General features: G+C 40.8%; 1 protein-coding gene across 1 annotated transcript in view; it reads left to right on the top strand.

The window, feature by feature from the left end:
* The first annotated feature begins 3,249 nt into the window (after positions 1–3,249).
* Positions 3,250–22,879, top strand: part of hus1 (HUS1 checkpoint clamp component) — a 47,459-nt gene continuing 27,829 nt past the window's right edge. The window contains exons 1-4 of the mRNA XM_060825535.1: positions 3,250–3,319; positions 13,718–13,845; positions 19,479–19,655; positions 20,729–20,836. Coding sequence (XP_060681518.1) covers positions 3,268–3,319; positions 13,718–13,845; positions 19,479–19,655; positions 20,729–20,836 — 465 coding nt within the window. The 5' untranslated portion in view covers positions 3,250–3,267. The remainder of the gene's footprint in view (positions 3,320–13,717; positions 13,846–19,478; positions 19,656–20,728; positions 20,837–22,879) is intronic.

Here is a 22,879-nt window from a genome sequence, read left to right as displayed (position 1 = left end):
TAGCCAGAGAGGTTCTCATACAGGGTCCCATTGCTTGATATGATGGAACATCCAGATGTGTTTATGTATCCTTGAAAGGCAGTAGAATTCCCCTACACGAGAAGTACATGGGATGAGAGTGTATTGGGAACTCTGAAGGACTGGATCAAAAGTCCTGATAAATGTTTTAGCTCATGGGTGTGTTCTTTGGTCAGATTAGCCGGTAGTTGCCTTTAGTGTTCTTTGTTGTTCAATTTTCCTTGCAGTAGTCTGTTCTATTCTGAATGATGATGACGCCTCTTTTATTTGCTGGTTTGATGACAATGATGCTATTAGTTTTGAGAGTGTTGGATGGCATTATGTTTTGATCAGGTGATGTTTTGCTCTACCTTGTGGGTGCAGCTAATGGATCTGTTCGGATGAGGAGGAATGTGATGGACACCTGAAGGTGTTCAAGGATGCCCTCATAAGAACAGGGTATGATGCTCAACTCATAGATTGCCAGTTCTGATGTGCCACAGCAAGAAACCTTAATAACCTTCTCAGGAGACAGACATGGGATGTAACAGATAGGGTACCCTTCGTTGTCCAGTACTTCCCGGGAGCAGAGAAACTACGCCATGTTCTTTGCAATCTGCAGCACATTATCGATGAGGATGAGCACCTTGCCAAGACCTTCCTTACGCCTCCACTTCTTGTCTTTAAGCAACTGCCAAATCTTGGACAGACCATTGTCCGCAGCAAACTGACAACATTGACCACAACACAGTACATACAACCCTGTCACGCCAACCACTGCAAGATGTGTCAGAGTGTCGACATGGATACCATTGTTACATGTGGGGACACCACCCATCGTGTACACAGCAAGTATTCATGTGACACGGCCAATGCTGTCTCTCTCATACGTTGCAGGCAAAGATGCCCCGAGGCATGGTACTTTGGCAAGACCAAGCAGACGTTACAACAAATGAATGGACACCATGCAACAACTGCCAGACAGGGATGTTACCTTCCCGACAGGGAACACTTCAACAGTCAGGGACAGTTGGCCTCAGATCTTCAGGTGACTATCCATCAATGTGGACTTTGGCATGCACAACAATATAGAGTGGCCGAGCAGCAGCTGATAACAAAGTTTGGTACCCATGAGGATGGCCTCAACCAGGACCTTGGGTTCATGTCACACAACAGGTGAACCCACTACACAATACACTCACACACAAGCACACATACACATACACTCTTACATGTTCACACACTCACACAGACCCTCTCTCATACACATGTTCTTTCTCATACAACATACATACACCCCACACAGTCACACTCACGCACACACCCTCTCATAGGCTTATACTCCATCAACTCACACACACACTTTATCAAGCATGCATACATACACTCTCTCACGTGCACTCACACAAACACACAAAATCACTCTCTTATGCATGCACACACACATATAAGTTTATGGGATGAATATATCATTTCAGATGCATGATACTAATTTTTTTTTATAAATTTTGTGTTTTATGGTCCTGCTCCACAGCTATCTGATGAAGGAGGAGTGCTCCAAAAGCAAAGAATGACTAAAGAAAAAGAGGAAGTAGACAGAAGAACCTAGCCAAAACAAATGAAAACAGAGTAAGAGTTTCTACAACTATTTAAAAAGATAAAGACTTTTCTTCAGGTGCCCATTATATTTTCCATATAGCATTTATACTTTCCCTCAATTATCCTTTAATTGATTGTTCTAATTTTAAATTTTAGATTATGTTTCCATGCTTTGAATTTCTCTAAAAGACTTAATTCTCTGTGAAGATTCCATTCAAAATCTAAACTCAATCAGATAATTTATCATCTTCAGAAAATACAACATAAATTTACACTCTCTAATAACAAACCAAATGGGGTAACTGCCGTACTACTATTAGCTTTCATTTTTGTTACTTTTGTTAAAGTCAGCATTTCATGAGCTTTTGATTTTTCTTTACTTATTGACTACAGTAGCTCTTAATTATAACATAGCTAAATACCCTAGGTATTTATTTACTGAGCTATTCCAGTGTTTTTCCAAGTACATGATGTTGTCATCTATAATTTTCCAAAATAGCTGAACTATTTTCTGATTTCCAGCATCTACAGTTTTTTTTGTTTATAACTGAACTATTTTTCATCATTAATGTATGAAAATGCAAGTAAATGTGAAAAAGCAATAAAATATGATGTGAGGAAATACAAACCAGTAGTTCGGGTCTGGAATGTATTGCTTGCAAGAGTGGAGGACATGATTTGGGAAACGCCGGTGTTGGACTGGGATGTACAAAGTTAAAAATCACACAACACCAGGTTATAGTCCAACAGGTTTATTTGGAAGCACTAGGCTTTGGAGCGCTGCTCCTTCATCTAGTGATTGTGGAGAGTCTAGTGACTCCGAAAGCTAGTGCTTCCAAATAAACCTATTGGACTATAACCTGGCGTTGTGTGATTTTTAAGAGTGGAAGAGGCAGGCCTGACCAAATGGGTTATTATGTGATTATTTAAGTTTAAACATTGTGCAGATAAATGCAACAGAATGGTACAATAGTGCTCATTTGAAAGGCATTTAAAAAAATTCATTCAAGGGACTTGTTCTTTGATCGGTGAGCTATCATTTATTGCCCAACCCTGGCTGCCTGGAGAAAGTGGGGTATCAGCTGCCTTCTAAAACATTTGAGGTTGATTTGGCACACCTGAAGTTCTGTTGGGGCAAAGTTCCAGGATTTTGATCCACAGTGAAGGAATAACGATATATTTCCAAATTTTGTACTTCCAAACAAACCTGTTGGACTATAACCTGGTGTTGTGCTATTTTTAAATTTGTCCATCACATCATATTTCTCAGTCGGGATAGTAATTGGCTTCGTCTAGATCATTAACTTATAAAGTGAAACGTTGTGGTCCCAACACTGACCTCCCGATGTCGTCTTCTCTACAACGAGGAGACCAAAGTTCGGGAATGGTTTGCCGAGCATCATTTCCAGTTGCTGATTTCAGTCATGGTTATACCATTGACTGCCATTATACGGGCACCTGTGTGGCGCAGCAACTCCTGGGTATTGGAAAGAATTGAAGGGAATCTTTCCTTCACTTGGTCGGTTCGGAGGCCGAGCCTTAGTACCCCCTCCAACCGCCAGCCTGGGTGTTGCCATGGTAACCGAGCGGCGTCGAGTAGAGGAGCGGAAGTGACGTACTGCGCTGTAACGGAAAGTGGTTTCCTGCATTGTATTTCCGGTCGCTATTGGGATGAAGTTCCGAGGGAAGATCGTGGATGTTGGTTGTTTAAATCATTTCACCCGTAAGTCAGTCTTTTCCTTTATCCGTCAGGGTCCAGCTCTCGTGGAAGTTACGGTGACCTCTTGTCCCAATATTTCTTCTAACTCCTCCAGTGCCGTTTCAAGACCTTTCCAGAATCTGGGCAATTACCAGCTCTACTTCCACTGTTGGCCTCTCTGCACCGTTACTGTCATTGAAGTCCTATTCGCATTTTTCTTCATGTTCACCAGATTTTCCTAAATTCCGGCCTTTGCTTTACTCGTGATGTAAACCATCCCACAATCAACTCGCTGCATTCTCCTGTCACTCAGGCGGCTCACTGTCCAGTACATCTGGAGACAGTAAAGACTGCAGGAGCTGGAAGCCAAAGTCAATAGATGTAGAGCTGGAAAAGCACAGCAGGCAGACCGCATCCAAAGGAGCAGAAAAAAACTAACATTTCAAGTCAAAACCCTTCTTCAGGACTGGGGAGGCGGAGGGTGCCCAGAAGTAAACGGGGTGGTAGGCGGGATGGTGATAGGTGGATGCAGGTAGGGGGTTATTATGACTGGTCAGTGGGAAGGGTGCAGTGGATAGGTGAGTAGGAAAATGGACATTTTGGTCAGGTCACGTCATGCAGATGGTGAGGAGGGATAGGGTCTAGATATGGGATAAGGCTGGCGGGTGGAAGAACTTTAAAGCTGGTGAAGTCAATATTGAGGCCATTGGACTGTCAGCTTCCCAGGTAGTATTCCTCCAGTTTCTGTTTGACCTCACTCTGGCATGGAGGATGGATGTGTCTCTGGGCAATTAAAAAGAATGGCAACCAGAAGGTCAGGTTGGTTGATGCATGCGGAGCACAGGTGCTCTGCTTACTGGCCCCTGAGTCTGTGTTTGGTCTCCCTGAAACAGACTTTGTCTCTATTATAAAATGAGTCAAGTTTTGGTTTCTTTATGTAAGGAGGGACAGACATACATTTAGGTTGAGCAGATTGTGCCTTTCCTCATTGTAGCTGAGAAAGTTGAGAGATTATCTTATTGAAATGTGTAGGATTCTGAGGGATTTGACAAAGTAGATGCTGAAAGAGCTGTTCCTATCTTGCGGGAATCCAGAATTAAAGGGCGTACATTTAAAAACAGGGAATCACCCATTAAAGAAGTAAGTGAAGAATAATTTCATCTGAGGGTCATTTCTGTTTGAAAATCTCTTCGTCAGCATAATTGGAGGATGGATTATTGAATAAATGCAATGCTTAATTTGACATTTTGGTTAATAGTGAATTGAGGGTAACAGGGAGCAGACAGAAAAGTGAAGTTGCTTTTTTTAATTTGTTCGATGTGCCATTGCTGGCTAGGCTAGCATTTATCACCCATTCCTGATTGCCCATGGGAAGGTGGTATTGAGCTGCCTTCTTGAAATGCTGCAGTCACAGAGGGGTACACCCACAATGCTGCTAGGAAGGGAATTCCAGGATTTTGACCCAGTGACGATGATGGAATGGTGATATAGTTAGGATGATATATGATTTGGAGGTGAGCTTGCAGGTTATGGTGCTCACATGCATTTGCTGCCCCTGTTCTACTGGGTGGTTATGGTTGTAAGTTTCAGAAGTATTAATGAAAGAGCCTTACTGAATTTCTGCAATGCAGCTTGTAGATGGTGCAAATAGTTGCCACTGTATATTGGTGCTAGAGGGAGTGAAAGTTGAAGATGTTGGATGGATTCCAAAAACGTGGGCTGCATTGTCCTGGTTGACGTTGACTCTCTTGAAGTTTGTCGAAGTGGCACTCTTCAAGAGAAGTGAAGAGTATCTCACCACAATCCGAACTTGTGCCTTGTAGATGATAGACAGCTTTGGGGAGTCAGATGATAAGTTACTTGCCATGCATGTTCTAGCCTCTGGCTTGCTCTTCTAAGTACAGTATGTGTTTGGCTACTCCAGTTCAGCTTATGATCAATGATAACCTCCAGGAAGTTGATGGAGGAAGATTCAGCAATGGTAAAGTCATTGAATGTTAAGGGGAGAATGGTTAGATTCTCTCTCATTGGATATGATCATTGTTTGGCACTTGTTATAGGACAAATGTTGCTTACCACTTAGCACCCCCGTCTGGAAGTGGTTCAGGTATTATTGCTTGATCATGCAATGCTTCCGGGATGGTTTGCAGTGTAGTGATAATGCAACAGGACTAGTAACCCAGAACTCCAAACTTATGTTCTGAGCACATGGCTTAAAGCCGCACGATGGCAAATTGTGAAATTTGAAGTTAATTTTTAAAAGCCTGGAATTTAAACTAAAGCTAGTCTAATGGCCTCCAAAATGGTAAAAACCCATCTAGTTTACTAATGTATTTTAAGGAAGGAAGACTGTCATCCTTACCAGATCTGGTCTACATGTGACTCAAGGTGCACAATATGGTTGACTTTTCATTCCTGTTTGGGCAATTAAGAATGAGAAATAAATGCTGGACCAGCCAGAAAACTCCCATACCTCATGAGTGAATTAAAAAAAGCATCTGAGGAGTCTCGAATGGCACTAATATTGTGCAATTATCTGCAAATATTTCAAACTCCTACATAGTGAGAATGAGAACTAAGCAACTGAAAATGGTTGGTCCTAGGACACAATGACTTTTAAGAAACACAAGCATTTGTTCTTGATATGACTGCATGCAGTGAAAAGTACATGAAGTCATACCCAGCTTCCCATTGAGTCCATTTTGCTGAGGCTTCTTGATACTTGGTCAAATGTTACCTTGATATCATGAACAGTCACCCGCACCTCACCTCTTGAGTTCAGCTATTTATGCTTATTGTGACTAAGGCTCGAATTTGGTCAGGTGTTGAGTGGCCCGAGTGGACAGCAAACTGTGCGTCAATGAACAGGTAATGATTAAGAAAGTGCTGCTTGATAACACTGTTAATAGCACTTTTGTCACTTTGATTATTGGAAGTAGACTGATCAGATAACAATTAACGAGGTTTGATTTGCCTTGCTTTTTGTGGACAGACATATCTAGGAAAGTTTCATAATCTTTGTTAGCTTGGCTTGTAGCTTATTGTTAAAGAACAAGTCTTTGACCTGGTCAGGACCCATAGTCTTTGACCTGGTCAGGACCCATAAGCCTTTGCTTCCAGTTTTTCTCTTCATAGATTGTGGAATGAATCAAACTGGCTGAAGACTGCCATTTTTGATCCTGGGGACCTCAGGAAGAGCACAAGCTGGATCATTGGTTGAAAATAGTTGCAAATGCTTCAGCCTTACCTCTTAGTCTCTCTTATCATTGAGGATGGGAATATTCACGAAACTGCCGCCTCTCCCTATTAGTTGTTCACCTGTCCACCGCAAGTTGTAACTGAATATGGTAGGACTGCAGGAGTCTAGATCTGATCCATTGATCATGGTATTGCTCTGCATTGACTTTTGCAAGTAGTGTTGTGCTATTGCTTCACCAAGTTGTTATCTGATACTCAGGTATGCCTAACTTTGCTCCTGGCATGCACACCTGCACTGTTCATTGAACTAAAGTTGATCCACTGGCTTGATGGGAATGATACAGTTAGAAACATGTTGGGCCAATGAAATTACACATTGAGGTTAAATAAAATTCTGCCATTGCTGATAGCCCTCAATGCCTCATGGATTCATGGTTTTAAGTTTGCTAGGTCTGTTCAAACTCTAGCCCATTTAGCACAGTGGTAGCAGCATATAATGAAAAAAATTCTAAATGTGAAGGCCAGTCTTCTGCTCCACAAGAAATGTGTGTTCATCAGACCTACAAGTACTGTCATGGTCAGGTGCCTCTCCATGGGCTAAATTGCTGAGGACCGGTTTCAGTAAGTTATTTTTTTCCTCTTATTGGTTCCCTTACTATGTAGCAGACACAGCCTAATGGCTATCATCTTTAAGAGTTGACCAGATTCGGTTGCTTATGTTACTACCGATTCATGCTTGGTAATAGACAGTGAAGTCCCCAAAGGATGACATCCTTAGAAAAAGTATACAATAATAAGACACTTAAGAAATAGTAATGGTATTACAAGAAGTCAACAGCGATTTATGAAAAACAAATTATGTTTGACAAACTTATTGGAACTTTTTAACTTGATGAGGGAGAACCATTGAATGGGGAGTATTTTTATTTTCAGAAAGCTTTTGCTAGGTTTTTAAAATTCATTTGGAGAGTGTGCATCTCACTGACTGGGCCATTAATTATTGACCATGCCTAGTTGCCCTTGAAAAGGTGGTGATGAGATGCCTATTTGAATTGCTGCAGTCCAGTTGCTGTGGCTCGACCTCCAATGTCTTTGGTCAGAATGCTCCAGGATTTTGACTCAAAGACACTGAATGAAGAGTAATATATTTCCAAATCAGGATAGTGAGTAGTTTGGAGAGGAACTTTCAGGTGCTGTTTTTCTCATTCATCTAATGTATCACATCGGACATTATTGTTCAAAATCAAAACATATGGGATTGATGATAATATCTCTCATGGACTGAGAATTGGTTAGCAGAAAAGAAACAAAATAAGAATTTTTGATGTGGAAGGTGATGACAAGTGAGGTGCCGTAGGAATGAGTGCTTGGGCCCTAGCTATTCACATTATATATTTTAATGATTTGGATGAAGGAATCAAGTGTCATATTTTCAAGTTCATTGACGACACAAAATTAAGTGGAAATGTGAGTGGTGAGAAGGACGTAAAGAGGCCTTCCAGTGATTTAGACAAGTTGAGTGCCTAGACAGATACATGGCAGATGCAGTATTTAAATATGAAGTTGTCCCCTTCAGTAAGAAACTGTGACAGATTGAGAATGTTTGATGTATAAAATGACATGCATTCTTTCATACGTATCATTGAAAGTAAGCAGGCACATGCAGCAACCAGTTAGGAAGACACATAGTAAATTGGCTATCATTGCAGGAGGGTTTGACTACAGGATTAAGGAAATCTTACTGTAGATGTGTAGGGCATTGGTTACACCACTCCTAGAGTATTTTGTGTGGTTTTGGCCTCCTTATCTAAGAAAAGTGGGAGTGCAGTGAAGGTTCACCAGAATGATTCCTGGAATGGCAGGTTTGTCTTTTGAGGAATGATCGGGTCAACTTGACCTGTATTCACTGAAGTTTTGAAATTTGAACGAAAATCTCACTTAAACATAAAAACTTTTGCCAGGGCTGGACAGACGGAACACCGAGGTGATGTTTCTGCTCGCCGGGATCCAGAACAATGGATCATACTGTGGGGATGCGCAGTAGATCATTTCAGACTGTAATGAGGAAGAATATCTTCATTCAACATGGTGAAGCTGTGGAATTCTCCTGCATAGAAGGCTGTGAATGTGAATTCACTGAATATATTTATGAAAGAAATAGATTTCTAGAAGCCAACAGTTTTATGGGATAATAGGACAAGGAGACACCTGGCTTTGAGATGGATGTGTAATTCTGTTGAATGGCAAAATGATTGGGTGGGCTGAATTGCCTAGTCCTGCTCCTATTTTCTTTTGTTTCTATGCAGAGTGTGTTCTGTGCACTTGCCACAGTTGGTGCTTCTTGCAATGGCTCTGTCAAATCCCCTCTTAGCCTTCTGCTTTCCAATGAGAACAGACCCAAGTCTCTCAGCCTTTTCTCATAAGACCTTCCCTCCAGATCAGGCAACATCCTGGTTAATCTCCTCTGCACCTTTTCTAATGCTTCCACATCCCTCCCGAAATGTGGGAACCAGAACTGTACACAGTATTCCAAGTGTGGCCTTGGAAATGTTTTGTATAGTTGCAGCATCATATTATGGCTCTGGAACTCTCCCTCTACGAATGAAACCTAATGCACCGTATGCTGTTTTAACAGCACTATCCACCTGGGTGGCAACTTTCAGGGATCGATGTACATGGACTCCAAGATCCCTCTGCACATCCACACTGCCAAGAATCTTTACATTGACCCTGTATTCTGCCTTCCTGTTATTCTTCCCAAAGTGCATCACCTCACATTTAGCTGCATTGAACTCCATTTGCCACCTCTTAGCCCAATTCTGCAGTTTATCCAAGTCCCCCTGCAACCTGTAACATTCTTCCAATTTGTCCACTACTCTACCGACTTTAGTGCAAATTTACTAACCCATCCACCTACGCCTACATCTAAGTCTATTATAAAAATGACAAACAGCAGTGGGCCCAAACAGATCCTTATGGCATACCACTAGTAACCAGGACTCCAAGCTGAATATTTTCCATCAACCACCACTCGCTGCCTTCTTTCAGAAAGCCAGTTTCTAATCCAAACTGCTAAATCACCCTCAATTCCATGCCTCTGCATTTTCTCCATCAGCCTACCATGTGGAACCTTATCAAAGGCTTTACTGAAGTCTGTGTATATCATGTCAACTGCCCTGCACTCATCCACATGCTTGGTCACCTTCTCAAAAAACTCAATGAGGTTTGTGAGACACGATCTGCCTTTGACAAAACCATATTGACTATCTGAAATCACATTGTTGCTTGCTAGATGGCTATAAATCTTATTTCTTATAATCCTTTCTAAAATCTTTCCTACAACAGAAATAAGGCTCACTGGTCTATAATTATCTGGGCCAACTGTGCTACCCTTCTTGAACAAGGGCACAATATTTGCAGTTTCCAGTCCTCCGGTCCTAAACCTGTAGACAATGACGATTCAAATATCAAAGTCAAAGGCTCCGCTATCTCCTCCCTAGCGTCCCAGAGAATCTTAACTCTTCTTAACTCTCTCTTTAAATCCTTCCTAGCTGATCTGTAACTCTCCATCGCCTCATCTGTACCATCTTGCCTCATCAACACATAAACCTCCTCCTTCTTCTTAACAAGAGATGCAATTTCTATAGTAAACCACAGTTCACTTACCTTCACTTCCTCCCTGCCTGACAGGAACATACCGATCAAGGACATGCAATATGTGTTCCATAAACCAGCTCTACATTTCCATTGTCTGCATCTCCTGCATCTTGCTTCCCCATTCTATGCATCCTAATTCTTGCCTAATCGCATTATAATTGCCCTTGCCCCATCGATAATTCTTGCCCTGTGGCATGTACCAACCCTTTCCATCACTAAACTAAACATAACTGAATTATGGTCACTCTCTCCAAAGTGCTCACCTACAACTAAATCAAACACCTGGCCTGGTTCATTACCAAGCACCAGATCCAGTGTGGCCTCCCCTCTTGTCGGCCTTTTGACATACTGTGTCAGGAACCCCACCTGTACACATTGGACAAAAACTGATCCATCCGACATACTAGAGTTATAGCATTTCTAGTCACTGGGGATGTTAAAGTCCCCCCATAATGACGACCCTGTCCATTTCACTCCTACTCAGAATAATTTTGCTAATCCTCTCTTCCACCTCCGTGGAACTCTGGGGGGAGTGGTGGGTGGGTGTGGGGGAGGGGGGTGCTATAAAAAAAACTCCACGCAGTGTGACCTCTCTCCTGTTTCTAACCTCAGTCCACACTACCTCCGTAGTAGTCCTCATCAAAAATTCTCTCAACCACCGTTATACTATCCTTGACTAACAAGTCCATGCCTCCCCCTCTTTTACCGCCTTGCCTGTTCTTAACGAAAGATCAAAACCCTGGAACCTGCAACATCCATTCCTCACCCTGTTCTATCCATGTCTCTGAAATGGCCACAACATCGAAGTCCCAAGTACCTATCCATGCTGCAAGCTCACCTACCTTATTTTGGATACTTCTGGCTTTGAAGTAGACACACTTCAAACCAGTTTGCTGTTTGCCAGCGTATTCCAATATCATTTTTTACTCTCCTAGTTGGTATGTCGGGTTTTCAGCCAGGGTTCATGGACTCTGGGCTTAAACTATGGGCAACTAGGAGTGTGTCTTGCCTGGGTGACTTATTCGACGGGAATATACTGATGTCTTTTGACCAGTTGGCTCGGAAGTATGAGTTGCCCAGAAGCGACCTCTTCCATTCTTTTTTCAAATTAGGAATTTCTTACAAAAAGAGACCACACTTCTAACTGGTTCTTATAGATCTGACACTGAGAGGAGGGTGCTAAGTACTGAAAACACACTTTCTGTCAGTAATGTCTATCACCTATTGGGAGAGGGTCCCTCGGATGAGTCCGAAGAGCTCTGTAACGCATGGGAGAGACAGCTGGACGTTGTGAGCTCTTCTAAAGTATGGGAGGATATCTGGGAAAATGCAAGGAGGATATCAATTTGCAACAGGAACCATGTCTTGCAATTGAAGATTCTCCACAGTGTCCACTTGGTTCCAGACCGCCTTTCAAAATTTAAAGGGGAGTATCTCCAACGTGTCCTAAATGCGAAATGAGTATGGGCACGCTCACTCATTGTCTCTGGTCCTGCCACAGACTGCCAGCATACTGGAGTGCTACAGTAGGCAAAATAGAGAGCATCTTAAGGTCAGAGGTGGAGATGGATCCGGTATCTCTTTTTCTTGGCCTTGTTAATCTACTCCCATTAGATGCGCACAAAAAAGGCCTTTTAATATCCTCACTTATTGTGCAAGAAAGAACATTTTGGGGGTGGGGGAGGTTGTGCTGATGGGCTGGCGTAAGTTAGTCATGGAACACATCCCTTTGGACTTTCTTACAAGTATGGTGCACCTTAAAAATGAGAATTTTTATAAGACTTAGCAGCCCTTTTTAGACAACTCGGGTACACATTTGTCTGCCATACTAATAAAGGCCTTTATATAGTCATAACAATTCTGTTTATTGAATCTGGTATCCAGAGAGGAGGAACTACGAACACGTGAATATGTATAAATTTATGCTGTTGATGGTCGAGGGCTATTACTTTGCTTTGTTGAGCTGTTATTATTATTATTACTGCCATCATGGTTTTTTTTAGTTATCATTTATTTATTTATGTAATTAGTGGGTTTTTTTGTATTGGTTTGAATTGTTTGGTTTGTATTTGTTGTAATGTCCAAAAACATTTTCTTTTCAATAAAAATATATCTTTAAAAAAAGAAATTAGGAATCTTGAACTCATGAAACACTGAGTTAAGAGGCAAGAATAGCACCATTGAATCATGCCCCATTTGATCATGGTTGGGTGGAAGGTGGGAGAACAGTTGTCAGTAGACTGTTCCAAAATCTTATAAAGGGAAGGCTGAGAGTCCAAGTCTGTTCCTGAGACTTGAGCAGGTCAAGTGTAGCGTGTGGTATGGGAGTGCAACACTGCTGAAGATGCTGTCTCTCAGGTGAAATAATGTAGCAGAAGTTGACCATTTATCCCTTGGGCCTGCTCCACCATTCCAGATCATGGCTAATTAACCACTTCAAAGCCATTTCCCACAGTGTCCCCACATTTTTCACTATTATCTCAGGATCTAGTGATCTCTGTTTTGAACGTATTCAGTGACTGTGCTTCCATGCCCCAGTGAGATAGACAATTCTAAAGATTGACTAATCTCTGAAAAGTAAACCAAACTGTCAGTTCAGGACGCGCAAGGTATTCTGTGGCATTATTTTGAGTAAGAGGAGGGGAGTTCTCCCCATTGGTGTACGCAATATCTTTTCCTCCAGCGGTATCACTACAAATGGCAGATTGCTGTTTGTAGGACTTTGCCCTGCACATATTGGCTGGCACAGCATAGCAATAAATGAATGATGTCTTTCAAATGCTGAGATTATGAATAGCACATTTTAAATGCAAATTTTCCAATGTTGCAGAATCAAAACTGGTCCTTAAAATTTATTTTTAAACCTGCAGAAGTTGTGCCTAATTTTTTACTTGCTTGCCCTGCAATTGTACCTTCCAATTAATTTTGACCAGACGCTAGAAATTAGAGACAAAAGTGTGGCGCTGGAAAAGCACAGCCAGTCAGGCAGCATCCAAGGAGCAGGAGAGTCGACATTTTGAGCATAAGCTCTTAATTTAACCACTGTGTATAATTTTGTAGTATCATTGTAAAATCTGGCCTACATGTATGTATAGTCCAGTTAATAATTATGCCAATAAAACACACTTTGACTAATGATAATAAGTTAGTGAGTAAGCTTACTGCTGGCCACAAATATGCACATAAACAAGAAAGGTATCAGATTTTTATCCCCAGTGCTTGCTAAATTAACTGTTCTATGGTGGCTCAGTAATTAGGCAACTCCAAGTTGTGTCAATGTTCATGAAAATCAAAGACTGAAGATCAGCCTTGTTGACCATATCTGATCAGTACCCAGTCATCAATCCTGAAAATGTGTGCAAATATTGACAACAGATGAGGACAGAATCAGGCTGAGCTGAATGGCCGACTTCACTTTGTTTTAAAATTGAATTTATCTGATTCAAAATTTTGAAGCATAGATTGCTACTTGCTTAGAAATGTTCACATTTTGCAATGTAAAAATTAGTTTGTGTTATAATGATAGACTGGAGTGCATGTGTTGTTTAAATTGTTTTATATTTTCAGGTGTTGTGAACACGATCTCCAAACTCACTAAGTTATGTATTCTAAGACTTACCAGTGACAAGCTGTACTTTATCCTTTCTGACAAAGTGGCCAGTGGAGGTGTTGCAATGTGGTGTCAGCTGTTTCAGGTATGATCCATCTTGTGTATCGTGTGTGAGGTATCTTTTCGTTTTTTTTAATTAATTTGGCCTAATTTTTTCAGAAGGTAGGAAACTCAGGAGTCACAGCCATTGGCTGCCCTTTGATTTGCAGATGACATCTACTCATGATTGCAAGTTTCTGCCATGGGTAGTTTTATGACTGAACAGGCTAATTCTCAACCCTCAGATCTTTGGGCACGTGAACAGGACACTTTGAGGTGATGCAAACCTGAGTGTAGAATATGCTTCAATTCTTTTCCTTCCCTGCATCATCATTAAGACATTTGAACTGAAAGATAACAGATTTAGAGTCATAGAGATGTACTGCACAGAAACAGACCCTTCGATTCAACTCATCCATGTTGAACAGATATCCAAAATTAATCTAGTCCCCTTTGTCAGCATTTGGCCCCATCCCTCTAAATCCTTGCTATTTAAGTATCTGTCCAGCTGCCTTTTGAATGTTGTAATTGTGCCAATCTGCACTCCTTCCTCTGGCAGCTCATTCCATACGTGCACCACCCTTTGTGTGAAAATGTTGCCCCTTAGGTCCCTTTTAAATCTTTCCCCTCTCACCCTAAACCTATGCCCTCTAGTTCTGGATTCTTTAACCCAGGGTGGGAGACCTTGTCTATTTACCTTAACCATGCCCCTCATGATTTTATAAACTTCCATAATGTCACCCCTCAGTCTCTGACACTCCAGAGAAAACAGCCCCAGCCTATTTAGCCTCTCCCTATAGGTTAAACCCTCCAAACCTGGGAACATCGTTGTAAATCTTTCTGAACCCTTTCAAGATGGACAAAGTGTATGTTTTGAACAATTGGCTGCATGCTCACCCCATTTATTAATATTAATGATATTTTGCTTCAAGGAAAATTTCACAATATCTTTGCAGCAGCATCTTTGTCCTTCTCTGGAGCGCTGGCCTTATGTGAGTTAAGAAATCAGTACCTGGCAGAAGAGACACTTTTTAGCTGTCTGGTTACAGAGTCCAGTTCATCATAGTTAATTTGTAAGTTTTGTCTGAAGGTTTCTGGAACTGGTTTCAGGAAGAACATGAGCATTTGTTTGACAATCCTCCAGTTGAAACCAGAGGATGCAGTTGTAGCATTGCTAGTGTAATTTCTGTACTATAGTTATATGCCACTGATACATGGTCCAGGTCTCATTGTGTCATTGGTCTCACAGAGTAATACAGCATGGAAACAGACCCTTAAGTCCAGCTGATCCATGCTGACCATGTCCCCAAACCAAACTAGTCCCAATTGCTGCTTTTGGCCTATATCCCTCCAAACCTTTCCTATTCATGTATTTATCCAAATGTATTTTAAATATTGTAATTGTATCTGCATCTACCCCTCTGCCAGTTTGTTCCACATACAAACCACTCTGTGTAAAAATAATTGTCCCTCTTGGCTTTTTAAAAGTTTTCTCTTCTCCGCTTAAAAATATGCCCCATCCTAGGGAAAGACCCTTGCTATTCACCTTAACTGTGCCCCTCATGTTTCTATAAACTTCTATAAGGTCACAATTCAATTTTCTATGCTCCAGTGGAAAAAGCCAGTTTGTCCAGCCTATCCTTTTAACTGAAACCTTCCATTCCAACACCTGCTAAATCTCTTCTGAATCCTCTCCAGCTTAATAACATCCTTTCTATAACTTGGAAACCAGAACTGGACACAGTTCTCCAGAAGAGGCCTCACCACTATCCTATATAACCTCAACATGACATCCCAATTCTATACTCAAAGGATTAAGCAATGAAGGCAAACGTGTTAAAGGCCTTCTTAACCACCCTGCCTACATGTAATGCAAATTTCAATGAATTAGGTACCTGAACCCCTACGTTTCTCTGTTATAAAACACCCAGGGCCATATCATTAATCATCCAAATTAAAACTGTTCAGTACATAAAGACTTATGTTGACTTGCAGAGAGTTTGGTTGTCACATTCTCACTGCCATAGTTTGTAGAAAACTGAGCTGATCCAGAGTTGAATCTCTGTGTCAGAAGTGAACTTTTGTTGAGGTGGCTGTCATGATATGGGAAGTGCTTAACACATTCCAGGATTTCTTCTTCACTATATGTGGGAGGTGGGGATAGTTGACCAATCATCTGTTTTAGCAACATTCATGGTCAGGCTGAATCTTTTGCATTCAACTTGAAGAGAACTTGTTGGTTCTATAGGAAATTAGCCTGGGAATTAGTAATTGAGGATAAAGAGGTAGCAGATGAGTTGAACAAATATTTTGCATTGATCTTTACTCGAGAGGATGCAAGTAGCTTTCCAGAAATTGCTGTAAATCAGGAACTGAAAGAGAGGTGGAAACTCAAAACAATTGCAGTACTAGGGAAGTAGTTCCAAACCAATTGTTGGAAATGCAAATTGACAAGTCTCCAGGATCTGATGGATGTCATTCTATGGTGTTAAAATAAATAGCTAATGAGATAGTTGATGTGTTGATGATAGTTAACAGGGAGTGTTCCTTTAGATTGCAAAATAGCCCACGTAACTCCTTTATTATAAAAGGAGGGAGGCAGAAAGCAAGAAACTACAGGCCTATAACATCAGTCATAGGGAAAATATTAGAAGCTGTTATTACAGAAGTGACAGCAGGACATTTGGATAAATACAAGGTAATCGAACATAGCCAACATGGTTTTGTCAAAGGAATATCATGTTTAAATTTATTAGAATTCTTTGAAGAAGCAATTTGTGCTGTAGCTAACGAGGAACTGGTGGTTTATTGTATTTAGATCTCCAGAATGCATTTGATAAGTTAACATATCAAAGGCTATTGCAGAAATTAGCAGCTGATGGTGTAAAGGGGAACATCTTGACATGGATATAAAATAGCTGCTGAAAATGTGTTGCTGGAAAAGCGCAGCAGGTCAGGCAGCATCCAAGGAGCAGGAGAATCGATGTTTCGAGCTTGAGCCCTTCTTCAGGAATCGTCGATTCTCCTGCTCCTTGGATGCTGCCTGACCTGCTGCACTTTTCCAGCAACACATTTTCAGCTCTGATCTCCAGCATCTGCAGACCTCACTTTTTCTCCTCTAAATTCAGAGAATATAGGCCTAGTCTGTCTAGCCTTTCTTTAAAAGAAAATCTACTCACTTCAAGTATTCATTTTGTAAACCTTCTCTGAACTGCTTCCAATGCATCAACATCCTTTCACGACTACAGTGACCGATATTATACAGAGTACTCCGGACGCGGTCCCTCAATGCTCTGAAAACTGAAGCATAATTCTTGGCTTCAATTCCTCTTATAATAAAACATAATTCTATTAGTCTTTCTGATTACTTCCTGATGCTGTCTACATGCATGCTAACTTTTTATAATTCATGCACTAGGACACCCAGATCTCTTGCCATTTAAATAATATATTTCTTTTTTATTCTTTATGCCAAAATGGACAAGTTCACACGCTTCTCTGAATTTAGAGTTGATTTAATTGAAAATTATAAGATCCTGAGAGGTCTTGACTGGGTGGGGGTTTCCTCATGCCTGAGAACCTAAGTGATAGTTTAAAATAAGGAGTCACCTACTTAAGACTGAGATGAGGACTTTTTTATTTCTCTCTGATGTTGAGAATCTTTGGCATTCTCTCCCTCAAGAGGCAGTGGATGCAGAATCTTTAATTATTTTTAAGGCAGAGGTAGATAGATTCTTGATTATCCAAGGGGCATAAGATTATTGGAGATATGCAGAATGTTGAGTTGAGGTTAAAATCAGATCAGCCATGATCTTATTGAATGGCAAAGCAGACTCAAAGGGCTGAATGGCCTACTCTTGTTCCTTATTTGTATGTTTATCATAAGATTGTCTTGCAAATCTAGCGTAGAGTAATGCTGCAGTTACCTGTAAGCTATAGATCATGTTTCTGTTTCCATTGTGGGATGTGGGCATTGCTGAAAGGGCCAACATATGTTTTTCGGCCATTTCAGAAGTGTTGCTGGTCAAAGCACAGCAGGTTAGGCAGCATCTCAGGAATAGAGAATTCGACGTTTCGAGCATAAGCCCTTCCTGATGAAGGGCTTATGCTCGAAACGTCGAATTCTCTATTCCTGAGATGCTGCCTAACCTGCTGTGCTTTGACCAGCAACACATTTGCAGCTGTGATCTCCAGCATCTGCAGACCTCATTTTTTACTCGGCCATTTCAGAAGGCTGCTAAAAGTCAAACACATTACTGTGTGCCTGGAGTCACATGGGGTGACTTTACAGCAGTTTATAAGATTGTGTGGCATGAGACATGGTGAATAGCAAAGTTTTTTTTTCCCCCAGGTTTGGGGATTTCAAAACTAGAAGGCATAATTTTAAGGTGATTGGAGAAATCTTTTAAAGGAGCTTTAGGCAATTTTTTCAAACAGAGGGTGGTTCATGTATGGAATGAACTGCCAGAGGAAATGGTAGATGCAGGTACAATTATAACATTTAAAAGACATTTGGACAGGTACATGAATAGGAAGGCTTTAGAGGGCTATGGGTCAAATACAGGGCAAAAGTGAGGACTGCAGATGCTGGAAACCAGAGTTTAGATCAGAGTGGTGCTGGAAAAGCACAGCAGGTCAGGCAGCATCCGAGGAGCAGGAAAATCAATGTTTCGGGCAAAAGTCCTTCATCAGGAATTTTTCTGATGAAGGGCTTTTGTCCGAAACGTCGATTTTCCTGCTCCTCGGATGCTGCCTGACCTGCTGTGCTTTTCCAGCACCACTCTGATCTAAACTATGGGCCAAATACAGGCAAATGGAGCTGGTTTAGTTTGGGAAATTTGGTCAGCGGGGACGAGTTGGACTGCAGGGTCTGTTTCTGTACTATATGACTCTATCTAGGCCATTCAGGTATTCCTCTGAAGAATTTTCGAGAGACAGACAATTGATTATAGAATCATGACTGGGGCTAGATCAGATTTATTAATTTAATTCAAATTTCATTTGAACTCATTGTTCCGATGATAAGCCTGCGCCTCTAAGTTGCTTGTCCAGTGACATTACCACAATGCTGTCATCTCCCTTTTATATCGATTTTAGATTAATTCCTTTAATAAAAGCAATATACTATGGGTGCTGGAAATCTCAAACAAACTCAAGAAAATGCTAGAGAAACTCTGCACATCTGGCAGCATTAGTGGGGAGAGAAACAGAGTTAACATCTCGAGTTCTTTGAGCACTCCTGAAGAAGAATCATGCTGAACTCAAAACGTTAACTCTGTTTCTCTCTCCACAGATGTTGTCAGACCTACTGAGTTTCTCTAGCATCTTTTGTGTTAGCTTTTGTACTCAGATTTTGTACATTGTGCTTCTGTTTAAAAAGCTGAGGATTCCATTTGTGTAATTAGCTGCTTTATTAACCTGTCCTGCCAGCTTCAAAGTTTTGTGTGCACATTAAGCCTTTTCCTTTATCTCATGCTACCTTGTTGATGGTGTAATATGGTAGATTTGGTTTATTGGAACTCCTAAATTTAACTGCGAGTCACAGTTCACAAAGCCTATCCTTTGGTCAGAGGGCATTGCAAAAGTACAGTTGTAGTTAGGTTCACATTCGATTAATGATATATCAAGATTACTCCTGCATTGTGTGCAATTTAATGTATGATCTGTTCAATCCCACAGGGCAATTTTTTTGATGAATTTCAGATTGAAGGAGTATCAGCAGAGCATAATGAAATTTACCTGGAACTCATGCCTGAAAACCTATCAAGGTCCTTGAAAACAGCTCAGAATGCCAAAACTGTAAAAATTAAGTTGACAATGAAGCATTGTCCGTGTATCACCATTGCTGTAGAATTGGTAAGAGCAGTTGTGCTGGCAGTTTTCATCAAGTGTCAAACTTACCATTCATTGATTTAACACTATCTAAATCATGGTGAAAACATTATTCCATTCCGCTTTTCTGAGGAATTACGAAGATGGATACTCTTCCTTTACTTAGTCCATGAATCTCTTCACATTTCACGTCATTCTCAGCTAAACTCCTCTTGTGGTACTTATTTTGTGCAAATAGTTTGGTGCTTTGGATATGTGGATTGGGACTAGGTAACTAAATTCCTGAAACCACCACATCCACAGGAAAAAATTGTAAAATCACTAATATCTGCTTGTCCAAGCTCATTAGACCTTAGCTACAACACTATTTCTATCTAAAACAAGTAAATAGCTATAAAACAAATTATGCTGAAGATTTGGTTGCCTGGTAAAACGCTATTTCATTTTATTTCTTTTTTAAGAAGGTTGGTGTTTGTGAATTGAAGTGCTGATTATTAATTAATTGGACAGAATAAGGTTATTGCAAAGATTCTGCCAGATATTAATCGAAAGAGGATTGAATAAATGAGTGAGTTTATACTGTAACATTTCTGATGGAGAGAAGAGAGAAAAAGCAGAGCAAACAAAGAGGAACAGAAACTTGCTGACTGAAAGGGAGATAGTAATAAAGAACACCTGCATGACGATATTTGGAAGAGATAAATTGGAGGGAAGGTAAGGTTTGCAAAAAGAATTCAAGTGCAAAAGATCAGAGATGCAAATACAGCAAAAGAAAAATGCTGACCGTTAAGACAAAGCAAAAGCAGGCACAGAGGAAGGCACGCAAAGCTAGAGAAGAAAGCTTGGGGGATTACAGAATTACAATCACATGTAAGAGGAAAGAAGCACAGGGAGATTTAGTGTTATAATCTATGAAACTAGAAAATTTGGATTCGTAGAACTTCGAGCTTTACAAGCAAAGTGTGCATTGTTTTATAAAATCTGCAAATAGGATTGTTAAAAATAAACCCATTGTAGAATTGCAGATGTAAATCAAAAACTCGCTTTCTGCAGTTTGTTTGTAAAGCTTATTGAAACTTTGTTTCCTGCTCTCACAGCCTTCCCTCTCCAGCCACAATCGTATTGTTACACATGACATTCCCGTTAGCATCATCCCCAGAAAGCTTTGGAATGATTTTGAAGAACCCAGTGTTCCAGATTTTGATGTAAGTGATAATTTTACAATGAGTTTCTTTGTGTTAGTTTTAGAGTCTTAGAGCTGTACAGCATTGAAACAGACCATTCAGTTCAAATTGTCCATGCTAAACAGATATCCTAAATTAATCTAATCCTACTTGCCAGCATTTGGCCCCTACCCCTCTAAACCCTTCCTGTTCATATACCCATCCAGATGCTTTTTAAATATTGTGATTGTACCAGCCTCCACCACTTCCTCTGGCAGTTCATTCCATAAACACACCACACTCTGTGTGAAAAAGGTGCCCCTTGGGTGCATTTTAAATCTTGCCCCTCTCACTGTAACCATATGCCTTCTAGTTTTAGACTCTGCTACCCTAGGAAAGAGACCTTGGCTATTCATCCTAACTATGACCTTTGTGATACCCTAGGAAAAACAACCCCAGCCTATTCAGCTTCTCTCTATAGCTTAAACCTTCCAATCCTGGCAACATCCTTGTAAATTTTTTTCTGAACAATTTCAACTTTCATAACATCCTTCCTATAGAAAGGAGACCAGAATTGAATGTAGTATTCCAAAAGTGGCCTAAACAATATCCTGTACAGCCACAATATGACCTCCAAACTCCCATACTCTATATACTGACCAATAAAGGCAAGTATGCCAAATGCCTTCTTCACTATCCTTCCTATGTGTGACTGTACTTTTGAGGAGTTATGAACCTACTATCCAAGGTCTCTTTGTTCAGCAACACTACCCATTACCTTAGCTTACCATTAAGTGTATAAGTCCTTCCCTGGTTTGCTTTTTCAAAATGCAGCACCTCACATTTATCTAAATTAAACTGCATCTCCCATTCCTCGACCTACCGGCCCATCTGATCAAGGTCCCATTGCACTCTGAGGTAACTTCCTTCTCCACAGTAAACACTGATGCAAAATACTCAATTAGTATCTCCCTCATCTCCTGTTAAAGTTGTGGAAATACACTTTTACCACACTTCAGTTTATTTAATTACATAATGAACAATACTTTTGCCAGTACTAGAGTTTTTTCTTTGGTTTAATTAAAAGCGACTCAGTAGATGGGAGCATGAGGAAATTGTTTGCACATGCATCTGAAGGTTTTTATATGCACCTTTGAATACTTCCTAATTTGTGGATTCATTCCATTCTCTCTCCTCCCAACCAAAATCTACATACTGTACCAGTTCCAAATATTATAGATATGCCCTAAACACTGTTGAACTAGCATAGTACTAATCAGAACAAATTAAATTTGAGGTGGTGTGAGTAGACTGTTCAGTCCTTTTAAAGTATTTCCATTATTTGTGGCTGATCTGAATCTCAACCTCATTTACGTGCCTTTGAGTGGTATGTGTTTGTTTGAAAATCTCCTAGCAACCTGATCTTGGACTTCATATCTTTCCCAGAGCCATGACTTTTGACTGAAGGTGTATTTGGTGTTTGAGCACACAGTATGTTAATTGCTTCCCATTAAGCATTAGTCGTAGCTTGGTGAATGAGAGAATACTTCTTACTCAGAAACAAATCACAGGTATTTGATTGTTTTCCAAAAGACTCAAAAGGGTGACTTCAAAACTTCAGAAAGAGTTTACTTGTACCTTTTTAGAGCAGGGAAAAAGTAAGGACTGCAGATGCTGGAGAACAGAGTCGAAAAGTGTGGTGCTGGAAAAGCACAGCAGGTCAGGCAGCGTCCAAGGAGCAGGAAAATCGACATTTCGGGCATAAGCCCTTTATCAGGAATGTTGTGGGGGGAAGGTGCTGAGAGAAAAATAGGAGGGTGGGGTGGAGGGAAGGTATTTGGGAAGGTGATAGGTAGATGTAGGTGGGGGTGATGGTGATAGATCAAAGTGGAGGTGGAGCGGATAGGTGGGAAGGAAGATGAACAAGTAGGACAGTCAAAGAGGGCCATGCCGAGTTGGAAGTTGGATCTGGGATGGAGTAGGGAGGGCGGCGAGGGGAGTTAAGGAAACTGGTGAAATCTATGTTGGTTGAAGGGTCCCAAAGTAGAAAATGAGGCATTCTTCCTCCTGTCATTGGATGGCTTG

The sequence above is a fragment of the Hemiscyllium ocellatum genome, chromosome 5, assembly GCF_020745735.1.
Source record: "Hemiscyllium ocellatum isolate sHemOce1 chromosome 5, sHemOce1.pat.X.cur, whole genome shotgun sequence".
Taxonomy (NCBI): Eukaryota; Metazoa; Chordata; class Chondrichthyes; order Orectolobiformes; family Hemiscylliidae; genus Hemiscyllium; species Hemiscyllium ocellatum.
The sequence above is the reverse complement of the archived record's forward strand: the minus strand, read 5'-3'. Positions and strand labels throughout refer to the sequence as shown.